The sequence below is a fragment of the Corvus brachyrhynchos genome, unplaced genomic scaffold (assembly GCF_000691975.1).
Source record: "Corvus brachyrhynchos isolate BGI_N302 unplaced genomic scaffold, ASM69197v1 scaffold87, whole genome shotgun sequence".
In the NCBI taxonomy this organism is placed as follows: Eukaryota; Metazoa; Chordata; class Aves; order Passeriformes; family Corvidae; genus Corvus; species Corvus brachyrhynchos.
The window spans coordinates 2,809,966-2,832,602 of NW_008239767.1; the positions used below are offsets into that span (position 1 = coordinate 2,809,966).

Consider the following 22,637-nt stretch of genomic DNA (forward strand, 5'->3'; position numbering starts at 1 on the left):
AATATATACTTTTAAAATATGCAGTAAGGTAAATAATGGCTTGAGAAAACTAACTTTGGACTTTTTTTTTTTTTATTATTATCTTCATTTAGATATGCTGTCTCCAGCAATGGAAACTTCAAATATAACTCCATCTGTTTATAGTGTCCATGCATTGACCTTACTTTCTGAGGTAAATGTTTCCTTGGAGATAATGAATACTGTCTAATTATAAATTTCTATGTTATGAAAAGCTTTGGACTAGAAGTTGGGAGAAGGAGAATTGATGGGAAACAATGATGTGAATGGATTCTGGGTCTTGTCATGTAAAAGTATATAAAGCTTTGTTACTAACCCATTGAGATGGATGAGGTGTAAAGCATGGGCTTTCAGGTGTGTAGTATAGCCAACTTTTTTGATTGTAAACTTTGTGTGTTTATCTTTGTGGTACATCTTATTTACTGCTGATAATTGCAGTCAGTCTTTGAATTTTTTCTTTGTTTGTAGTTTATTCTCTAGAATGCTTTGACCAGCAGCTTGCACTTCCATGCTTTTACCTTAATGTGTTATAAAAAGGACGGAATCTTTATGCTCTGGGTTTTGCATGGTACCTGAAATTTGATCACTTCTATCATAAACTTGAATGTTTAGTAAAGAACATTATACAAAACAAATGATGAATAGTAGATAAAAAGCAATTTAAGAATGCTTTATAACATGTCGTCTTCTTCTTTTGTAGGTTTTGGCTCATCTCCTGGACATGGTTTTCTACAGTGATGAAAAAGAGAGGGTTATTCCTTTGCTTGTAAATATTATGCACTATGTTGTGCCCTACCTCCGTAATCACAGGTACCTTTAGTTTATTGAATTGATGTAGATGTCTACAGCCAGAAGAAATTTGGATGGTGACACTTAAGCTGAAACGGGCATGATAAGGATTAGATGTCTATCAGACTTTCTATAAAGCAACAATTCAGAACTGGTTTATGTTGACTTTTTTTTTGTTTAGTGCTCACAATGCATCCAGCTATCGAGCTTGTGTCCAGTTATTAAGCAGTCTTAGTGGATATCAGTATACAAGGAGGGCATGGAAGAAGGAAGCATTTGACCTCTTTATGGATTCCAGTTTCTTCCAGATGGATGCTTCGTGTGTTAACCAGTAAGACTTTCTTCTTACTGCTTATAAATTACAAATTTTACAAATTTTTGCCCCTTACAAATTTTATGTATTCCATTAACATATGGGCCAAAATTTCCCAGCAGACCTCTGTTGAGAGAAGCAGAGATTTTCTGTGGTTTAGGTTACCATGTGAAATATGAAACATAAAGTATATTTCTATACATAAATCTATTTTAAAAAATAATCTTAAAATTGAAAAAAAAAATTCTGTGAGGAAAACGTGGTTAGCATTTTGTAGAAACATAGAATTATTTGCATTGGAAGAGACCTTAAAGATCATCTAGTTCTAAACCCCCTGCCATGGGCAGGGACACCTTCCACTAGACCAAGGTGCTCAAAGCCCCATCCCACCTGGCCTTGAACACTCTTAGGGGTGGGGCATCCATGGCTTCACTGGGCAACTTGTTCCAGTGCCTCAAAATAAAGAATTTCTTCCTAATATCTAAATTTGTCCTCTTTCAGTTTAAAGTAATTCCCCCTGGTCCTGTCACTTCATGCCCTTGGTAAAAAGTTGCTCTCAGCTTTCTGGAGGCTCTTTAGGTACTGGAAAGCTGCTACAAGATCTCCCGGAAGCCTTTTCTTTTCCAATCTGAATGACCCCAACTCTCAGCCTATCTTCATAGAGAGGTGCTTCAGTCCTCTGATCATCTTTGTGGTCTTCCCATGGACCCCTTCTAATGACTTCACATCCTTCTTATGCTGGGGGTCCCAGAGCTGGATGCAGTACTCCAGGTGGGATCTTACCAGAGTAGAGAGGCAGAATCACTTCCCCTGAACAGTTTGCCACCCTTTTGGTGCAGCCCCAGATGCACTTGGCCTTCTGGGCTGTGAGCACACACTGCCAGATCAAATTCCGTTTTTCATCCACCACCAGCCCCAAGTCCTTCTCCTCAAAGTTGCTCTCAATGCCGTTTCTGCCCAGCCTGTATTTGTGCTTGGAATTGCTGTGACCATTCTGCAGAACCTTGTACTTGTCCTCATTGTACTTCTTGAGGTTCTCATGGGCCCATTTCTCAAAACTTTCAGGGTCCCTCTGGATGGAATCCCTTATTTTCTTGGGGAAGGGGGTTCAAGATACATAGTTTCAGATCAAACAACATCAAGTAAATGGTACCTTCTGAAGCAGAGACCTTGGATTGGAAGCCTTAACCTAAACTGAAAGAGCAGAAAAAGCTCTGCGAATGTTCCTGAAAATGCTTGTTTTTTTCTGATTTGTGTACAATTTTCCTCTTTTAGTTGGAGAGCTATTATGGATAATTTGATGACACATGACAAAACCACATTCAGGGATTTGATGAGTAAGTATTGATGTAATAGTGACTTTTCTGCAGTATAAACATTAAATAAATGAAAAACAAGTATCTTGAAGAAAACGCTTGTCCAACGTCTATTCCAATTTGATTTATTTAGTCTTTTTCATGTTTTTTTCAGCTATTTGTTTCTGGAGAGCCATAAATAACCTGAAGTGCGAGAATATGATAGCATACTGGCACACAGTGAATTTTGCCTATATGGCAAAGCTGTTTAAGTAGAGTGGGTGGTGTGGTGTTTGGTTTTGAAGATCAGACACCAACTCTGCTTAAAAAAAACTGATTCTGCACATTTGAAATTTCTGAGCATCTATACATGCAAATTTTATTTTAAAAAATGGCTGATCTCCCTCCTAAAAGCCCCTAAATCCAGCCAGTATTGTGTATACTTACAAGTTTTCTTTAACTTGTATTTTGAATTTCTGGTTACAAATTCAAATTGCAAACCATGCATCATTTCAACATCTGCTTTCATAAGAGTTATTTGTGCCTTGAAGTGAAGCAGAAGGGAAATTCATGAGCTCTTCTCTGCACTTTCCCTTTTCTCTTTCAGCACGAGTGGCTGTGGCCCAGAGCAGCTCCCTCAATCTGTTTGCTAACCGAGATGTAGAGCTGGAGCAGCGCGCGATGCTCCTCAAGAGACTCGCCTTCGCCATCTTTAGCAGTGAGATAGACCAATACCAGAAATACCTGCCAGACATACAAGGTCAGTAAAAATGTATCATTTAGTGGACTTCTTTAGGTTAACTGTGGAATGCCTGTATGACAGAGTAACAGCAGGTTAAATTTTTATCCTGGAATATCACTGTTTCCATAGCTGAAACAAAGTTTGCAGATTTTGGTTAAAATGTTTTCAGTCTTAAATGACTACAAAATATGCAGAATTTGTGAGTGCCAGTTGACATTAATCCAGATTATTTCACTGATCTGTCATTTTATCCTTGATCAATATCCTTGGATACCTGCACAATATGTTTTGACATGAACATCTGAGGTATAAACACCTATCAATTATGGATAAATAGGAAAACTGACCTTGACATTTTGAATTCTTGACTTTTTTTGCTGGTGTTTTTTCATCTGTTCAGTTTATCTGTCTTATTTATCATTGAAGTTTATTTCTTCCAATGACCTTAAGAGACTGGGAATGGGAACTGCTTGGATCTTTTTTTTAAGATGATGCAAGTAGTTACAGCAGCAACTTTTAGATGTATCATCTTTTCATGCCACCAAAGGGACACTTTGGTCTCTTCTTCTATCTGGAAAATCAGTTGCATCATCTTTTTTGTTTCATTTGTTCCGGGATCTGTTTTTTGTAAAGTTATTTGGTTGGTTGGTTGGTTTTTTGTGGTTTTTTGGGGTTTTTTTATTTCCAGTCAAGTCAGTAGCTGGGATTACTATTTTCATGGTATCAGGTGGTTTTACTGGTCTGAACTGCAACATGCATGTTTGTTGGTTTGACTGAAAAATTTCTTTATGTATCTGCCTCTATAGGTATTGAATGCCTAGAGGTGATCATAGTTCAAAAAACTGTGTCATCCCTTTGTAATTTCTCATGTACTATGATGGGGCAGTGTTTTAATAATAATAATAATAATACATACAAGTTGTTCAGGCTACTGTGGTATTGTTTGGAATCTGTTAACTCTTCTTGTTATAATGGTTGAAACTCTGCATAAGATGAGCAAAGTTCCCAGATGCACTATTGCATTTATGTAGAGAACTTAACCAAAATAGGCAACTGCACTATTTAGAGGTTTCTCTCTTTTGTTCCTTCTTTGGTGGAGGGGTTATTTTTTATGTTGACAGAATAAAATTAGTAAAGTAGTGGAACAGTAAGATGGCAGATACATAAAATTGAGAGTAAATGAGGGAAGGAGAAAATTCTCACTGGAATTATTCTGAACTGAGGGGACCCTTCTTGGCTTCTTGTTTCAGAAAGGCTGGTAGAAAGTCTCCGGTTGCCACAGGTTCCCACCCTTCATTCCCAAGTGTTCCTGTTTTTCAGAGTATTGCTTTTAAGAATGTCTCCACAGCACCTTACCTCACTTTGGCCAACCATGATCACTGAACTGGTGAGTTGCAGGTGTCTTTCATTATTTAGAAGACTGGTGCATATCTGAGACACAACCTCATTTCTCCTCAAGATTTTTAAGAAAATCTCTTCTAGAGATTGTGCATATAAATGTGCAATGGACACAAATTGAAAGCTGACTTATTTTCATAGTCCTGATGTCTGGTTTTTGTGGTGAAAATGAGTATCTGTTGGCTTACACTGTTTCAGCTGTTCAGCTGTCTCCTGATTTAAATTTGCATTTGCCTTCATTGTTCCCTACTGAATCCTACTTCAATTTCTGTTTATGTATGTGTACCCTCTCCACCATTCCCACTCCTGCTCTTCTTTTTCAGTGTTCCCTGTTTCTACTTTCCTGGTCATTCTTCTTCCAACAATGGGGATGAGAATCCATGTAAAGGAGTCGGAATCCATGTTTTATTGGCAGTTGGTGGTCGTTCAGGTCACATTGTGGCTAAATTTTGTGACTACATTTATACAAGTCTTGGCTCAGATTTCTTCTTTCTTGTTTTACTCTTCATAACAAAACAGTAAAAATATCTGTTTCCAGAGCTTCTACCTGCAGAATCTCCAGTGTTGGCTGTTTGACACACTCTTTTGGGTTTCAGCTTTGGCAGTGGGAACGGAGGAGAGTGGTTGGTGCATCCTGTGATCCATTTGGCCTGTTATTCAAGGAGTTCCCAAGGGACTGAATAACAGAGGGAGCAAATCATAATCATTGCTGTGATGATTATTTTTTTCAATCTGCAGGTGCCTAACCTAGCCCTTGAATAACCATAGATCCAAGCAATAGAAGGAGAAAAGCTATATAAAGTATTTTAAAGATAAAGTGTGTTGTTTTACCAATAGATGCATTTAATTTTAAGCCTGTCAATACTATAAATACTAGAAAACCCATTCTACTCAGTGTGGTCTTCTGATTTCAGTGCTGTACCCTGGCCTTTGCACAAGTTACCACAGTCTTGGAACTACTTTCAGTTAGCAGGACTGTGTTGCTTCTAGGAATTCCCACCTGAGCCTGACTGCTCCATTAAATGATTCTTTATTCTCATTTCGTTTAGGCCTTGCTCTCTTTCTAAGAAGTGGAGGGGGATTAGCCTTTGAGAGCTTTCCTGGCCATAAAAGAGACAGTTCCTTGTGGCCTTTGTATTACTCAGGTTATATAAGGGATGAAAGAGCTTTAGGGTGCCAGTGTCCACTCATACAGGAGTGGAAATAAAGCTCCAAACTATTTGTCTAAGGCTTATTACTTAGGTCTTCCTATAGTGTTTTCCTGAGTCACCATTAAAAATGGTATTAAAATGTAGCATTTGATCTTCAGGTGCAAGTGTTTTTACTGATGGAACAGGAGCTCACTGCTGATGAAGATATTTCCAGGTAAATGCATAAATTTCCTGCTTGTTAAACTTTGTAAAAATCCCTTGGTATGCTGATGGGGAGTTGAGTCATTCTTCAGAATAATTTGTCTTAGAGTTGTTGAGCTCAAATTAGAAGGACAAGTAAAGGGTAGTTCAGTCTGACTGCAGTACCAGGGACAGACTGTTCAGGACAAAACGAAGTCCTGCTGCCAGATTGCTCATAAGTCACTAAGGTAAATTGTATAATACAAGTGTCTGAGTTCTTACAGTGTCTGCCTGACTAAAATGACAGTGCTGCTGCAATTAAATTATGCATGGCATGGCTTATACCTTTTCTGTGTCATACACTTATTCTAAGTAAGACTGATGCACTTTTGTCTAAATAAAAGCATTGTTTCTTCTAGTATTAGAAAAGTGAGGTAGATAATTTTTCTTTTTTTGTTATCCACTTTTATCTCACCTACCTTCTGTACAGTGTGATCCAATTTCAGTCAATGCTAGCAGCAGAGGCAGATTTCTCAAATGAGCCAGAGTTATTTGCCCAAGTTTTGCTCACTTTTTTCCTAGGTTCTCTTTGTGTATTTGGAGGGTTTTCCCCTCAAATAAAGTAATATCAACATGACTGTCAATTTTAAACTTTCTCTAATTTGAATATCTGGGAACAAGATACAGTACAACAAATTTATTTTATATTGACATTTTATCACATATATATGCATACAGAACTGCACTCATAGCACAGCCTTGTGTTTGGATTTGATTTATGAATTCAGGATTATGCTGGTAAATAAAGAGTTGTGTGTTTGTAAAGGCAAGTAAGAAAAATCAAGTTTTCATTGTGGCAGAAGGTTGTTATGACTCACTTCCCTGCAATAATATATTTTAGAACTTCTGGCCCATCTGTTGCTGGTTTGGAGACAACTTATACAGGCGGCAATGGTTTTTCCACATCCTACAACAGCCAGAGGTGGTTGAACCTGTATTTGTCTGCTTGCAAATTTCTGGACTTGGCTCTAGCTTTACCATCTGAAAACCTGCCTCAATTTCAGATGTGAGTAGAAGACATAGTCATTTAAGTTTTTGGATGTTTCTCCATGCCTCTTGGTAAAATTCCAGTGTATAAAAAAGTCTTTGGCTTTCTGTTTCCCTTCTTTCTTTGGACAGCCAGCGCAGCCCATAGTTTGTTCCCTCGCAGTACCTGAGTGGGCCCCAAGGCAAATGATGCTGCACATCAAATTAGCTCAAGCTGGTTTGATTTAGCCTGTGGCAAGAGATTTGCCACACTTGAGAGATCATCAGTAGTAGTGATTTATTCAAGTATTTTATTTTTAAAGTATTTAGTTGCAGTAATGCCTAAGAACTCAAAATACACCCACCCATCTCAGTGAGTAATGCATGAGATCAGATCTTAAATTACTGTTGCACAGTCTGTTTGGAAGAGGTGGCAACAAACCTCCTTAAAAAGGGGATCCCATAGGTTTTTATTGGTCAGTAGTAGGCATGTGTGCAAGCTGCTTCTTCGATGCCTCTGCAATCCTGTTCCACTGGAAAAAAATGAATGCAGAACAACTGGTATTTGCTGGAAATCCTGGGAATGAGAGGCCACAAAGGACAAAAGAAGGTGTCTTGTCTCTTCCTTTACACTGCACACTAGTGACTCTGTGAGGGCTCCTGCCCTGGCACAGCTCTGTAGACATTTGGTCACCCCTAATTATCCTGTAGTTTAAAGACACTCATGTGGGTTAGAGGCTGGAAGGATTTGTACACACTGTGTCAGGGTGTGCCCTGTAGCATTTCTAAATCTAATGTTGAAGGCTTTTTCACTTATTTTCTGGGGACGTAGCTCATGGTTCTTGTCCAGTTCTCCAAGCTGTCCTAATCCTTGTTATTAGCCAACCTCATTTTATTTAGGTCATTACTGTCATTTCTGGAAAGACAATATATGCTGAATAGTCATACTGTTTACTGTGCAGTTCTCATGGAGGCTTGAATTGAAGTTTTAACAACAGAAACTTTTATTTCCTTTGTAGTTTATAGTACAAGTAGCCAGTCCTTGCAGTGCAGCAAGGCACAGGTAACAGAATGGTCCACTTGGTCTCACTGGGCTAGGAATGGGTAAAATAAATGAGTTTTTATTATCAGCATGGTATATTGAGAACATTTTGTGTGTACATATTGCAAATATGCAGCAAAACTTAAGCAACATGTATTTTATGATTCAGAACTGCTTTCAGTTCTCTTGCACACAGTGAGGATGTGAATACTACTGGTTTTAGCTTCTCTGCCTTATCTTGTTCTTGGCATCCTTAAATAAGATACTCTAAAGGGAAAAGATAAGGCCATGTTACCTCCTGCTTTTCAGAAAGTGCTTTTCTTATTCTTTGTTGTCAAAGACTAATGTGTTCTTGTGAGGGTTGACTTGGGTTTCTTTTTTCCTCCCTCCTTCTCTGATACTTCACTAGATTTCCTCATCCATTCATACCTTTGATTGATCAGAAAAGCCTGCATGTTCAGTGAGGATAACGTCTGTTTGTGTTATCTCATGGCAGGTATCGTTGGGCTTTTATTCCAGAAGCATCAGATGATTCGGGCTTGGAAGTACGAAGACAAGGAACACATCAGAGGGAATTCAAACCCTATGTGGTGCGTCTGGCAAAGCTGCTGCGAAAAAAAGCAAAGGTGTGTTGCTTTCTTCTTTTGCTTTTCACTGAAAAGTTTCATGTACAATGGCTCACAACAGTCTTTGGTTCTTGTATATTGTAAATTTTTTTAACAATTAAGAGGGGAAAGGATTTTTTTCTGGTGTAGATTCCAGCTGGAGTAATCTCAAGTCAACATCAGGCAAAAACCACATGTAAGTATAGAAAACAAGTCAAACAAACAAAGAAACCAAGGCCCAAACCAAACAAAAAAGCCCCAAAATTAATCAGACAACAGAAAAATTCATAACCTGCTATGGTCAAAATGATTATGATCACTGACTTTGCATTTCTAAATCAAAAGTATTATTTAAATAAAAAGTAAAATATACTCCTTTATCTAATATATTTTAATATAAAATCACTGTCAGCTGGTCATATATGTAGATACTAGTCTGACTACCTACTTTTTCAAGTAGAAAACCAGTTTTGTTAATAACAAATATTTAAAAAACTGTTGCATTTCTAAACATGACAGAACCAAGAGTGTTGAGACTAAGCAGACCCTGGGACTGTGATGAGCAGAAGGTGGCAGAGATCAGTAGAGACAGTTCTGGGGAAATCTTGGCTGCACGGTTTGTAGAGTGGGGGCAGAGTTAGCGTTGTCATTATGCTGGTGCATGGGGTGTATTAATCCCCCAGTTTGTGGGGTTGGAGGCCTGATCTGCTGATGAAGCTGATGGAAGCTGCCCAAGCCCTGTCCCCAGGAGATCCCTTCTGCTGCCACAAAGTAAGAACATTCCTGTCAGATATTTTGCTGCTCCTGCTGTGAGGACAGAGCCCTCCTGGACAGGCAGTTCACTGGGAAATGTTGCTGGGTGAGCTGGGGAAGCAGGGAGGAAGTGCAAAGCCAAATGGCAGAAAGTTTTGAAGTTTTATTCTCAGGTTTCTCTCTGGTAGCTTGCTGTAGCTACTGCATTTACAGTCTGTAATGTCTCCAGTGAGTAAAGAAACTAGTGCTGAGATACAAGTGGCTACATTAAATTTAAGGATAACTTAGTTGCAGGCAGATCTGAACTATTGAAGTAAGGCTCACAATTATGGGGGATAAAACTACTATCTGAAGCATATCTGCATTCTGCATTTTACCATTTTTGAACCATGAAGATGAGACTAAATTTATCTTCTTGTATGTATAAAGGAGTAATGAGTTTTAAGTGGCTGCTCCTCAGGCATAGCCTCTAACCCTGGTGTTCAGTGTAGTCTCAGTTTAGAAAGTTGTCACACTCCAGGTAATATCTGCACATGAATTTATACATCATATGTGATTTATAAATACACATGCTGCTGGTAAGTACTGTATGCTGAGATAGATGCCTGAAGTCAGGACTCCCATAGTATGCTTCAAGAATTCAGAAAACTTCCTGGAATTTCTGGAACCCCCTAGTCATGGCAGCAGTTGCACACACTGAACCATAGGTAGGTGTATGATGATAAGATAAACATGAGCTAATGAATATTGACTTCAGGCCATTTCTTCTTTATGCAGAGGAGAATACTGTTACATATAGCTGTGGGGTTTTCCTAGAAAATAACTGAGAAAAATGGAGTGGATCTTAATTTTCCTTCATGGCATTCTGACTCATGTTTAGATTCATGTAGTATGGTGTTGCTCAAGCTCTGTTATCTGAGGGAAATGTTCTGAAAAACCTCCTTCAGCAGTGCTGGAAATAAACAGAGGCACAAAGTGGCAGTGCTGTTTTTGTCTAATAGTGTCTTGGCCATACTAGCTTGAGTCTGCCATTTCTGGATCATGGACTCGTCGGGGTGGGTGATTTTTCTAGCTGAAGCACAGCACCCAACCAAGCAACTGCACGGCCTTCACGGCAAAGTATTATTTTCATATATGAAATGCAGTCTGAAAGTTCTCCTCTTTCCTTCCACAGGACAAACAGGAGGACTTTAAGACGGTGGTTTTGGAGGGAATGGAGATGGCCAAGCATCAGGTGAGGGTGGCCTTTGATGCTTGAGTTGCAAAACAAGCTTGCCATAATAATACCATCACCTCAAGGTCCTGGACACTATTTAGCATTCAGTAAGAAGTAAGAGAGATCAGATTTGTTATAGAACAAAGCTGAGAGATTTTTGAGGTGAAAGGACCATAAGGACCCTTATTTTTACAGATAACTTTAATTTAACAAAAGGAAAACTTTTTAGAGTTGGTTTCCTATATGAAATAAATTACTAAAAGTTAATGTTAGTTCTAAGAAGAATTATGATTGCAAATCATTGTAAAATTAAATCATAATTTTTGTCAAACTGCAGGTGTGAAACACACAGTCCCTGGTTGGTCTCCATCAAATTAACTGTTGTTTTAAGCATCCATGGAATTAGTGGTGTTTGCTTAGCCAATAGTGCCATGAGGAAATGGCTTGGACAGGTTGTATTTCATTGCTCAGAGTTGGTATTTGCACATGCACCCCATTTGGTTGGCTGCTGTGTGACACCGACACTTGCTGCATGCTGGGGGCACTCCCTGCTCCCCGCTGGAGGCATGCTAAGCATGGTACAGAAATAGTATGGAAGAAACTTCCCTGTGAATACAATGAGAAGTTTCTTAAGGAGAAACTCTAAAAATCAGTAGCCTCATTTAAAGAAGGAGGCATCAACAACTCATTCTGTGTTGGAAATTTAGTCTTCCCTTTGCTGTGGTTCAGTGTGACCCTTTCTTTTAGAAGACTTGTAAAGCTAAAATAGTGATCTCCTGTGGCAGGGAGCCAAGCCACCAGATACATTCATATTGAATTTAGACCTAATTGGGGTTTGTGAAATAGTGCCCTGTAGGCTCCTCAACTGCAGGACAGTTGCTTAATTTAAAGGGAAAAAACTGTATTTGTTTAAGTGTCATGTCTTGAAAACAATCTATTTGCTCAAAGGCTGTGCAGTCAGTGATCCTTACCTCATGCTCTGCTCCACTGCTGTCCTTTCCCCTTCATTCTTCTTTCATTACCAAGTGGACCCCCTGCCTTGGCCACGGGCACTGCCAGGGCAGTGGGACAGAGGTGCTGGTCAGGGTGGATCCACAGGTGGCTCTTCTTGGTGAAGCCTTTGTGCTTCTTTTCTTCTTCCTTGCAGAATAAAATCCAGTATTGCTGGAATTCTACTTTATGGTACAAGCTCTCTGCACTGGTTTGTCAGTAATAGTACAAACAAGGTGTTTCCAGTGGTGATAGTACCTTACTGTCTAGATCTGAGTATGGTTTTTGACTCAGATAACAGAAATAGGGAAGAACCATATGAGAACCTGGATGTTGGTGCTCAGGTCTTTCAGTATGCAGATATTTAAGGCAGCCCTAAGCAGGGTTACAGCAGTGTGCTGCTGCTGGTGAGCATCTGGTGTGTGACTGCTGCCTTCGCTTGTGGGGTTCCCGAAATTCTTTCCTTTGAAATTCCCCCCATGAAATGGAAGGAACGTAATTGAGTTTTTCTGAGAATACACAATGAGTAACTGAACCATTTTCCTTTGAGAACAACTTCAAGTGTTTCTCAGAAGGTCCATTTGTGTTATTTGTGATACTAAAAACAGCATTGCTTTTTGCTCTTCCCGAAAAGTCTGAACTCAAGCTGCAAAGTGAAAATGCTTTGTATCTATTTTAACCTCCTCTGGGGTTTATCATCACTGATGGTGGTGGTATCAGCTGGTGAAGTGTGTGTGTGTCACCAGAGAGGAAACTGCTTTGGAAAGCAGCTGAAGTAGCTCACAACTTCCAGCTGTCACCAGCTTGGGCCATTTGTGTTGTCCCACGGGGTGCTGCCCAGGAGCAGCTCCACAGCGCTGCATGCTGGCAGCTGCCTTGCATTGGGACAGCCCTGGGCTGAGATGTTGGACTCGAATACCCACTGCAACTCCTCCATTAGCATCAGCTGACTGCCACCTGTACACTGCTAGCCACTGCCTCTGCAGGGCATGGTGAGGGGGAGCAGAGGACCTGCTTTGGAAGCTACACTTCAGCATTTGTGTGTTTTGTGGATAGGACAAATTTTTTTTGGCTTTAGAAAAGTACTATATTGTACATTAGTCTTTTGTTTTTACCTGTGCTTTTCCTGTTTTGTCCTGTATTATTTCCCATGTCTCTGTATTTGCAGAAAAACCCGGAGGAGGATGGCTCAGGGAAAACATTAAGCTGGGAACCAGGTCACTTGCTTTTAACCATCTACACCGTTCGCAGCATTGAGCAGCTTTTGCCTTTCTTCAATGTACTCAGCCAAGTTTTTAACAGCAAAGTCACAAGCAGATGTGTTGGACACTCAGGGAGCCCTGTCCTTTACCCAAACTGTTTTCCAAGTAAGGACATAAAAATGGAGAACCTCAAGACCTTCTCCAGCAAAGCAAGACAGAAGATAGAAGAAATGGTTGAGAAAGATTTTCTTGAAGGCGTCATAAAATCATGAACCAAACCGGTACTACTCAGCCTATATGTAGTGTAACTATTTAAATGAAATACTGTATCTTTCCCAGTTGTATAGTATTCTTTTCTTATTTTGTATGTAATGAATACTTAATGTTGTATTTAAGTTAAATATTTGTAAATAAGAGAAGCTCTGGATGTGGCCTGAATCAAGTTTAAATATTGGTGGCTCATATTGATTATGGTGCCTACTATTTACAGTAAATGTTTTGTTGTCTTGAGTTCTGTCTTTAAAAAAAAATGAAAAAAAAATACAAGGTGCACATTTTTTCAATTTGTTTCCAGTTTATTTTTGTCTTCTTTTTTTTTTTTTTTTAATCTATTGAAACTTGTGCTTATTTAATAACCTGTAGAATTATATTATGGCTGGAGTTAATACAGGACTACAATGAACTGTTTGTCAGAGGTAGACACCCTGAACCAAAGTATGCCAAGGAGGATACTGGTGTGTATAAAACATTGCATTCTGTTGGCCCAGCCCCTTCATGGAGCTGGGGAGCAGTTAAGGCCACAGAAGACAAAATTGTCTCTGTCCCTTCCCTCTCGAGTGTGATTATAAATTCTATTACTACAAATCACTTTCTAAATAATCTCATAAAGTATCTAATGAAGATAAAATTGCAATAATTATTATTAGCAAATATTCTTTTTCATTATATTGTTTCCCCCTCAAAATGAGGTGAAGTGTATCTGAAGTCTAGTGACAGCCTCTGTCTTACACTGTTTGCCCACAGACGCCTGGGCTACTGGGGGAAGTGGGGGTGATGTTCCTGCAGCAGCCATTGCACTGCAGCCACTGTGAGCATAGTCACAGCAGAGCTCAGGTCATGCAGCCATGGCCAGTGCTCTGAGGGCAGGGGGAGTTGGATTTCAGGCACAATGTGATGATGAACGAAGCTGGGGCAGGGAGGGGCAGAATTCCTTCTGGACACGGCCATGGCCTGTCAAGAAGTTAGACAAACTCGGGGAGGGCAACATTCAACAGCAAGAGCATCTCATTAAGAGGTAAGTTGCTAAAGGAGGTTAAGAATAAGCGGAGGAATATTCCACTCAGCTCTGATCAATCCTTGCTACTCCCAGGAAGTGTTGGCTATGTGTACAGCAGCACATGGTAAAAAAGGTAATATTAAAAGATAAGGGAAGTTGTGTGCTTTAACTGCCATTTGTTATATAGGCTGGGGTGGTGCTCCTTTTCCACCAGCGAGGTGGAAAACAGCGAGGCTCACTTCATGGGCGAGGGCATCTGCATTCTCCTGTGGAATGTTGGAAAAGTTAGTTATGCTGCTGTCAGCATGAGAAGAATAGAGCAAATATGTGATATTAAGGCAAGCATTTTCCTGCAAATGCTGTGTTCCCTATATTGCTCCATCAGCCATTGCCATCATACTGGCAGAGAGCAGCAGGTAGGAGCATGTGAAGTGGGGAGAGCAAGACCACTTTTGCTGTTGCCTTTAAGTTCAGAGCTGGGCTAACTTAACAGCAGCCAGAATTTTTTTTCTATTTTGCCTCTTATGAAATTGTGTAGTTAGGGGCTGCTTTGGTAATTTTCTTCTTAACCCTGAGCTCTCCAAAGGCTGCTTGTCTTTTCAAAATCATCTGGTGTTAAATCTGCCTTTATAAACATTTATATTTTCCTTTTGAAGATGAACATTGAGAACATTAAACATTACTTTTCTAAATAAAAGAAAATCCAAAGTGATTTTTTGTGATCACTCTTTTTTTCCAAATTTAGCAGTTAAGTGTGATTAAATGACAAGTATGGAAACAGACTTCCTTCATCACCCCCCGCTAAGCAGAAGATTGTTTAACATGAACAAGCCCACTCATAAACGAGTTGTTTAAGCTCTGACCTGTGTGTCTGCTTCAGCATAGATTCTGACAACATCCTCTGTTCCTGATGGACGGACAAATGCCCTTGACAGTTTGTACTTCTTCACAAGGGCATCAATTTTTTCCTGTAGCCCTGGGGGTGTCAGTGCTCGCCTTTCTGCGTCCGTTGTGTCAATAACACGCCTGTCTGCGACCTGTGGCATCAGAAACAGGATAAGGCAGAAATTCAGGGTTGGATATGTTGTGCTGCCTGGAGAAGAGTTCAGTCTGGGAGTTAATAAAGGGCTACTCAAACCCTTGGGGTCCCCGGGATCCCTGCTCAGCATCTATTAACCAAGTCCTGAGAGGCCTCAGCTGCTCAGTTTGAAAAAAAGGGTCAGTTCTGAACATGCCTCCTTGGTCAGATTGAAGTGAAGCTACAGCTTCTCCCAGTAGATAGAAACTTAAACTCTTTCCTCTGGTTTGTTTCGATCCCAGAGCTTCCTTACTGTGTCTGATGGAATGCTGCCACATGGCACCTTCTGCTCAAGCTCTGTCTGAATGTTGGAAAGCATACAGAAGCAAGAAACAGTATGTAACATTCAAGTTATACAAAGTGGCACAGCAAGAAAAATCCAGCTGCCCAGCAGGCAGGGGCCTTAGAAAAACAGGATTTTTCTAATTTGAAAGTTAAAATTTCTTCTTAAGTTAAAATTTGAAGAGTTTTGGTCAGATTTTTACATTTAACAGAGCTGGCTATTATTTCATCATTTTTTAAAGTCATATTTCTATTTTAGTCCAAGTGAAATTCTGGTCCCTCCTCTGTGTTTTTTCCCAGCTTCTTTGCCCTACTTCTGCCCTTTAATGGTGTTTCAGCTTTAAAATAAAGCTTATCAGAATATGTGCAGGCAAAAGATGCTGTGAGCAGGGCCCCCAGAGGCTGTTGTAGCCTGAGCCAGCGTGGCTGGTAACGCACCTGGACCTTGAGCAGCCGATTGGGAAGGTCGGTGTAGAGAGCGTCCCACTGCTGCACAGTCAGACCCTTCAGAGCCAGGATTGCTTCAATAACCAGCATGTCTGAGACAGCATCGCCCACAGTCTGCCAATAGGGAGGGAAAAACACTGCAGCAGTCCACAGTGAAGACAGGGAGGCAGCATTTGATCAGTAATCTTCCAGCAGCGCCCAGCAGCAGCCTGACAGGAGCTCACAAACAGGCTAACCCTGCCAACACCGTGATTCAGTTCTCTCTGTTTTTACCTGATTAATCAGGTCAATCATGTTTTCAAGCATCTTTGCTGCTTCTCTTTTTTCATCATCTTTCTCCTCTTTCACCAGTTGTCGTATTTTAGTTTCAGCAGCTTTACTAAACAATACCTAGAGGAAAAAGATGACAGCTTGTCAAGATGAAACCAGGATCTGTGCAGTAGTGAGGAAAAAACTTTTACCATCTAAACCCAAACAGCCATCATTAATGTTTGCTACCATGAATTCCCATCCCCCCATAAAGCACAGAGGAGCTGGTGGCAATGCTGTGATAAAGACAGGAGTAAACAAGTCTGTTTTCAAACAAGGAGAAAAAGTCTTGTTTATAAAATTAGGTAGAGAGTGAAAAGACCTCCTCTGGCTAATTCAACTAAAATTTTGTACACAGTGGCTGATCATATGTATTACATGCTCATACTTACTGTGCCATGTCCATTTGCCTCAAAATAAACACCCACATCAAACTCCTGGGCCTTGTGGTGCAAGTGTTTCACTCCTGTTTTGACACAGTGCACAGGTACCTGCAGCCCAAGGGTGTGCAGAGAATGACAAGGTTACAGACTCTCCTCAGAAGGCAGAACTGAGCAGCCAACTGAGTGGACTGTTGCAAACTAACCCATGTCTCATGGCCGCTGAGGCCCCAGAGCTAGAATGCTCCACTATTTCTGCAGACCCAATTAAAAAAGATTTCATTTATTCCTGTGTAAATAAAGGCTAATTAAAGAAATAAAGACATAAACTCCAAACCTTGGAAAATCCAATTTCGTTTATAGCTTGAGGGAACACACTAGATTCACATACAAACAGAAATAGTACTGTCTCTCAATTCCTGAACATTTAGCTTGCTGCAGAAAATGAAACAATCACTGTCACAGTATCGAGGAGCCTTTACTGACTCACTTGGTTGCAAAGTTATAAAGTCCTCCATTTGTTTGAGAAATATAAAGGGATTTTGTTAAACATTTTTTAAATTAATAAAAGCTGACTATAATTTTTTAAGCTTTGCTCTCTTGTGTCTCCTTTGCCACCAAGAATTTTGTTACTACTGGAGGTTTGAAAGAGTAATTTATTTTTTCTTGATTTTAATTTTCCTAGCAATCATATTACAGTAGCATTTACTTTTAAAATAAACAAATGTAAACTACCTAGGAAAAACATGGAGAATACCTTCAGTGTTTCCTGGAGGTAGCGTGTGGAATTCCCATTGGCATATGCTGTTTGTACCACTGCCATCTTGAAGCTCTGTTTCACCTGAGCAAACCAATAAGCCAAGTTTTACTGTCCAAGAGGCACAGAGCCAAATGAGGAGGATAAATGGAAGGATAATCAGAACTGTTAAATGTACACTTAAAACTTCTGGGCATCAGAGGGAGGCACCAGCTCACTGAGAACTTCTGTATGTTTAAAAACAACATGAGTTCTGTTCAACCTTTATATATCCCATACTGATTTTTCTTGGGTCTGGATGAAGCAGCCCTTCAAGCTTAGACTTTCCAAACCCCTTTTTGGCCACAGCAGTGAGGTACAGGATTGATCTCTTTTTAAAGCTGGTACACTTTAGGTAGATGTAGAGAGACCACGTATCAACGAACACAGCTTCCTTAGCCTATATCATACTTTAAAAATTAAAATGCCAGCATTCATTTCATATGTTAGAATTACCTTGGCAAGAAGTTCTTTTAGGAAGATACTAATTAAAGTTGCTATTTTATCTCCATCAATCAGGTGAAAATGGCCAGCCGTGTCCTTATAGTAATAAACAATTCTATCTGCATCACCATCAAATGAGCAGCATCTCTCATTGGGCTTCATGTCCAGCCCTAGTGCACAGAGTTACAAATGCAAGTTAAAGTCAGGAAAAGAAACAAAATCAAGTAATTTATTTCAGTGAGTGATTAGGAAAACATATTTTCAGAGCACAGGTCTGCATACAAATGACTCTACTCAGGCACAGTCAAAGCCAGGATCCAGACGTGAGGCACAAGCATGCATCCCCAGCAGGTACTGCCCCTGTGCTGCTCCCAGCACTGCATTTCTCCAGTACACAAGCAGTGTGGGAAGGAGAAACAACACCGTATCTTGGTGTTCAGATTTGGCCAGCAGTTGCAGTGAGAGGGCAGCTGTCCAATGGAGAACTCAGTTTAGTCTCAAATAATCTCATATCCAAACCAGCCTGCTCTCCCAGTTCAGGGGTTTTCTTTTATACACTTCTCAAAAAATTGATTGGAATAATTTCCTCACTGGTTTATGTCAATGAGTCAGCTGCTGGCACCAAGCTGTTAATTAACCCAGCCCTTCTGCAGGAACCCGGAAAAGTGTTTCTTCATAAAATAAATAAATTAATCCAGTCCTGACTGATCTTTGGACTCTGCCACCTTAACATTCAGAAGAGACCATCAAACATATTTCAGCCAGTCAGAGAGATACCGTGCACTTCCAAGCAGTTTAGAGCAACATAAACTAGAGATATGCCAAATCTGGCCATGCTATTCCCTCTTTCCATTGCACAAGGAGAACCATTCATGCAGTCACTTAGTAAGGAACAGGGAGTCTACTTCCCCAAAAATGTGCACCCTTGCTAGACCCTGCACTTTCAGACCTGGAGATGAGATAAAGCAACATAAAATTACAGACTACATACCTCCAGGTGGTTTCTGGTGAACTTTCACAAAATCTGCACCACATAAGTGATTGAGTTTCTCCTTGGTTCCATCATTATATATGTGAATTAGCACCTCTTGTGGAAAGTAGGGCTTCATTTCTGATAGTTTCAGGGCTCCTATTCCATTGGCACAGTCAATCTTCAGGTGCCTCTGACTCTCTCCAGAGCAGTGAGACTTAGCGCAAGGGAAGAAGGGGCAAAGTGAACTCTAACCCTAGAGAAACCACACCTAGAGCATGCTGAATTAAAAACTTCAGGCCTTAACAGGCTAACAAACAAAAGAGATTAATTAATTTTGTACATTTGCACAAAGAAGACAACACCCACTATTCACCTGTTTTATCAGTTCCATAAAAGCTTTGGATAGTTTTTCATAATAACCTTCCAGTGTTGCTTTCCCATACTGCCCTTGGGTGTTTTGACAGCAGACCATGTAATGGAGCTGTGGTGTTGTCACCAGACCATAATCTAGCGTGAAACAAAAGGCACAATATTCAGAAATAGAATTGCAAATTAATTGCTGCTTAAAAGTTGTACAGTAAACAGACAAATGCAGTGCAGGAAACACAATGAAATTTTTCAAGTTCTCTTATGAAAATGCAACCTTCCCCTGCCCCCCTTGTATTAAAGCCATACAACTACCCTGAAATAAGATTGTTACAAGCAAGAATGGAAATGTGTCTAGGCTATTGCTTTAGGGCTACATAAAAGAGTCATATTTGCATTAAAAAAACTTGAAATGAGATTAGAATTGCAGAAGTGCAACCTACCGTGGTACTGACCACCTAGAACCTGGACACCATCTATTACTGACTGGGACAGCTTCTTGCTGCTTGGCCTGGAAAACAAGTACAGCTGATAACCTTGGCAAAGGCATTTATCTATGGACTTGGGAAGGAAGCCCATGTGGAAGACTCAACAAGCTTCCTACCAGTAGATTTAGACTCACTGTGAAGAAATCTATACCTTTTTCTGTTGTAGGCAATTCCCAACGAAGTTTGAAAGCCAACACCCCCGGGGATTGCAAACACACGTAAAGTGCTGGACACAGGTGGACATCACAGAGTACCCACACAATTCCCCACCCCACACCACAATAAAGCATCCTGTTCAGAAGCAGTGCTAGGAAGTTCTTGTAGCTATCATGGAAGCTAACATAGCAACAGCATTGAAGAAGTTTTGCTTATTGTCGTTATCATAAATTCAGCCACAAACAAAACATAATCTGGCTCCAGAGAGTAAAACATCCCAAAAGCATGAACACAGCACTGGCACTTCCATAGGAGCAGGATACATCTACAGCCTTTTGTAACTACCTGGTGTCTCTACCAATAAAAACCGAGGCATCTTTGTGCAGGTTCACTGCTGCTTTTTGGCAGATCTCAGTTATCACTTTCTGTAATTCTTGCTCCTCTGCATTTGCTAGTTGTGTGGCATACTCTTCCCAGGAAGGGTGCAGCATTTCTCCAAGAGGATCAACCAGCTTTACACCATTGTCTTCCTTAGTAGAAAAACAAAAGAACAAAGTATGTCTAAAAGTGGGGAACTAATAAAACCTCTTTGAAGACAGCCAACACATGGTTCAGTCATACTGTTTCTTTAAAAGTAGAGAAATCCTGGGATGCAATAAACTTAGCTGTTTAATTAAACCTCCAACAAGCCCCCAAAAAAGTACGATAACCAGCTTATTAAGTAACCAACTCTTTCTCCCTCATAATTTCGGTATGAAACACATTTGACATTAAAATGACATAAGGGGAGATTCTAATAACCTGCAATGCTCCACAGCAGCAGAAGTCTAAACGCCTGATTTGTAATCCCTGCATTTGCATGTTTATTTTTAAAACATACAGATTTTACTCAAAGGTTCCTCTCTTCTCAAGGTTACTCCTAGCTTCCCAACATTAGAAAGTTACGTTGCAGGATGAAATGTTTTCTGCATTACACCATTTCCACATGAGAAAAAATCCCACTTGTGTGTACAGGGAAAAAGGTAACTTCAGATAGATCAGAGATTGTATTTATAGGGAGCAGGCTAAATGCTTTAAGCAGGTCCAAGTATCTCCAGGATCTGGTCTCTCAATGCTATGATGAGCTTTGATTCCAACAAATTCATCTCATCTTTCCACCCTTCTACCAAAACACTTCACATCATTCCACCAAACCGGTCACACGTTTAAGGAAAGGGCTGTTCTTACTTCAGGGTTGTGGGACGCTGTAACCATGATGCCAATGGTCGCTGTCACGGCTTTGGACCTGAGGACTGCCAGGAGGCCCATGCGGAACATGATGTGGTCCAGCTGCTCGGCCTTGGTGCGGAATCCAGCGGTGCCATACTGCAGGGTCAGCCCGGCAGGCTTGGGGTGCAATGCCGAGTACTTTCTGAGGGCCTCAGAATCCATTTCTAGAGAAGGAAGCACAAATGGAAGTGAGAGAAGACAAGTCACTGTAACCAGTTTCACGTTCTGAAGCCGGCGGGGACTTTTAGCCGCTCCCATCCATCTCTTGGCGGGACCGCAGCGGGGACCACGACCACAGCGAAGGAGTCTCTACACTCCCTGGAGCGCACTGGATAAACAGAGCGTGATCAGATATAAGCAGATCATGCACGGATGAGGCAAGGAGAGCCACGATTCCCAGTCGGCTGGATCCAGGGATCCTAACAAGTTCCCGCAGCGGGAGCTTCCCGTTTCTCACCGTGACATCAGCCGCCCAGTGCGTTCGGCCGCGGCTGCTTGCACTGATTTCCGAGCCCAAGAGCAGCGTGTCCTGCTTCCCTAAGCCTTTGCAGGGAAACCCCCAGCGGTGCTCCCGGGATGTTCCTCCCGGGCGGCAGCTCCGTGCGGACCGGGAGACGGACACCAGGCCGGGCCGGGCGGGGCCAGGCCGTTTCTCACCGTGACATCAGCCGCCCAGTGCGTTCGGCCGCGGCTGCTTGCACTGATTTCCGAGCCCAAGAGCAGCGTGTCCTGCTTCCCTAAGCCTTTGCAGGGAAACCCCCAGCGGTGCTCCCGGGATGTTCCTCCCGGGCGGCAGCTCCGTGCGGACCGGGAGACGGACACCAGGCCGGGCCGGGCGGGGCCAGGCGGACAAAAACATATTTTTTGTTTCTAATTAATTTTAGTTGGCCGAAGTGAAACATTCAGACTGAAGTGGCTCATGGCAGATAGAGCATTTCCTTAGGGATATTTCTCTTTTTATGCTATGGACAGATAGTAAAGAGGGATAATGTCAGAATGCTTTATTTTTCGTGAAGATAATGGCATAGGATAAGGTATCAAGGGCTTTTTCTGGTTTGTGGGGTTACCACAATGTGCTGGTTTCAGCTGGTGTGGGGTTAATTTTCTTCACAATGGCTGGCATGGGGCTGTGTTTTGGATTTGTGCTGAACACAGGGTTGATGATATAGAGATGTTTTTGTTATTGCTGAGCAGGGCTTACACAGAGCCAAGGCCTTTTCTGATTTTCGTACTGCCACGCTGGGGAGGAGCCTGGGGGTGCTTGGGAGGTTGGGAGGAGACACAGCCGGGACAGGTGACCCAAACTGACCAAAGGGACATTCCAGACCATGTGGCATCATGCTCAGTATAGAAGGCAGGGGAAGAAGGAGGAATGGGGCCAACGTTTGCAGTGATGGCGTTTGTCTTCCCAAGCCACCGTTAGGTGTGATGGGGCCCTGCTCTCCTGGAGATGGCTGAACACCCGCCTGCCCAGGGGAAGCACTGAATTCATTCCTTGCTTTGCTTGTGTGCCTGGCTTTTGCTTTCCCTATGGAACTGTCTCTATCTCAGCCCGTGAACTTTCTGCGTTTTACCCTCCCGATTCTCTCCCCGATCCCCGGGCGGGGGAGGCGGCTGTGTGGGGGGGGGTTGGGTGCCGGGGTGGGGTGCGAC

At 41.4% G+C, this 22,637-nt stretch overlaps 3 protein-coding genes across 11 annotated transcripts in view; 2 read left to right on the forward strand and 1 right to left on the reverse strand.

Annotated features, from left to right (window-relative positions):
- DOPEY1 (dopey family member 1) overlaps window positions 1-13,288 on the forward strand; it is a 49,588-nt gene extending 36,300 nt beyond the window's left edge. For 2 of the 7 annotated variants that reach the window (XM_017742836.1, XM_017742839.1), the window contains 11 exons: window positions 93-172; window positions 719-828; window positions 989-1,138; window positions 2,396-2,457; window positions 3,023-3,175; window positions 4,408-4,544; window positions 5,865-5,920; window positions 6,788-6,952; window positions 8,451-8,580; window positions 10,487-10,546; window positions 12,687-12,992. In XM_017742836.1, coding sequence (XP_017598325.1) covers window positions 93-172; window positions 719-828; window positions 989-1,138; window positions 2,396-2,457; window positions 3,023-3,175; window positions 4,408-4,544; window positions 5,865-5,920; window positions 6,788-6,952; window positions 8,451-8,580; window positions 10,487-10,546; window positions 12,687-12,992 — 1,409 coding nt within the window. Of the gene's footprint in view, window positions 1-92; window positions 173-718; window positions 829-988; window positions 1,139-2,395; window positions 2,458-3,022; window positions 3,176-4,407; window positions 4,545-5,864; window positions 5,921-6,787; window positions 6,953-8,450; window positions 8,581-10,486; window positions 10,547-12,686 lie in introns of those variants that run through there. The other 5 variants (XM_017742837.1, XM_017742840.1, XM_017742835.1 and 2 more) reach the window with 4 other exon arrangements.
- Window positions 13,275-21,830, reverse strand: PGM3 (phosphoglucomutase 3). Of its 2 annotated transcripts, none has more exons than XM_017742842.1 (13): window positions 21,642-21,830; window positions 20,943-21,148; window positions 20,061-20,245; window positions 19,515-19,582; window positions 19,079-19,212; window positions 18,724-18,919; window positions 17,745-17,902; window positions 17,250-17,333; window positions 16,505-16,603; window positions 16,077-16,193; window positions 15,795-15,917; window positions 14,860-15,033; window positions 13,275-14,262 (listed from the first exon to the last, which is right to left on the reverse strand). In XM_017742842.1, exons 2-13 carry the CDS (start codon window positions 21,144-21,146, stop codon window positions 14,176-14,178), a joined length of 1,629 nt encoding a protein of 542 aa, XP_017598331.1. In that variant the 5' UTR covers window positions 21,147-21,148; window positions 21,642-21,830; the 3' UTR covers window positions 13,275-14,175. The 2 variants fall into 2 exon arrangements, with proteins under 2 accessions (XP_017598331.1, XP_008638438.1); XM_008640216.2 differs by lacking the exon at window positions 21,642-21,830 and adding an exon at window positions 21,442-21,627.
- Window positions 21,831-22,053: 223 nt separating this feature from the next.
- RWDD2A (RWD domain containing 2A) overlaps window positions 22,054-22,637 on the forward strand; it is a 3,442-nt gene continuing 2,858 nt past the window's right edge. The window contains exon 1 of one of the 2 annotated variants that reach the window (XM_008640220.2): window positions 22,054-22,103. The gene's annotated coding sequence lies outside the window, so the exon portion shown is untranslated. Of the gene's footprint in view, window positions 22,104-22,157; window positions 22,408-22,637 lie in introns of those variants that run through there. The other variant, XM_017742868.1, reaches the window with a different exon arrangement.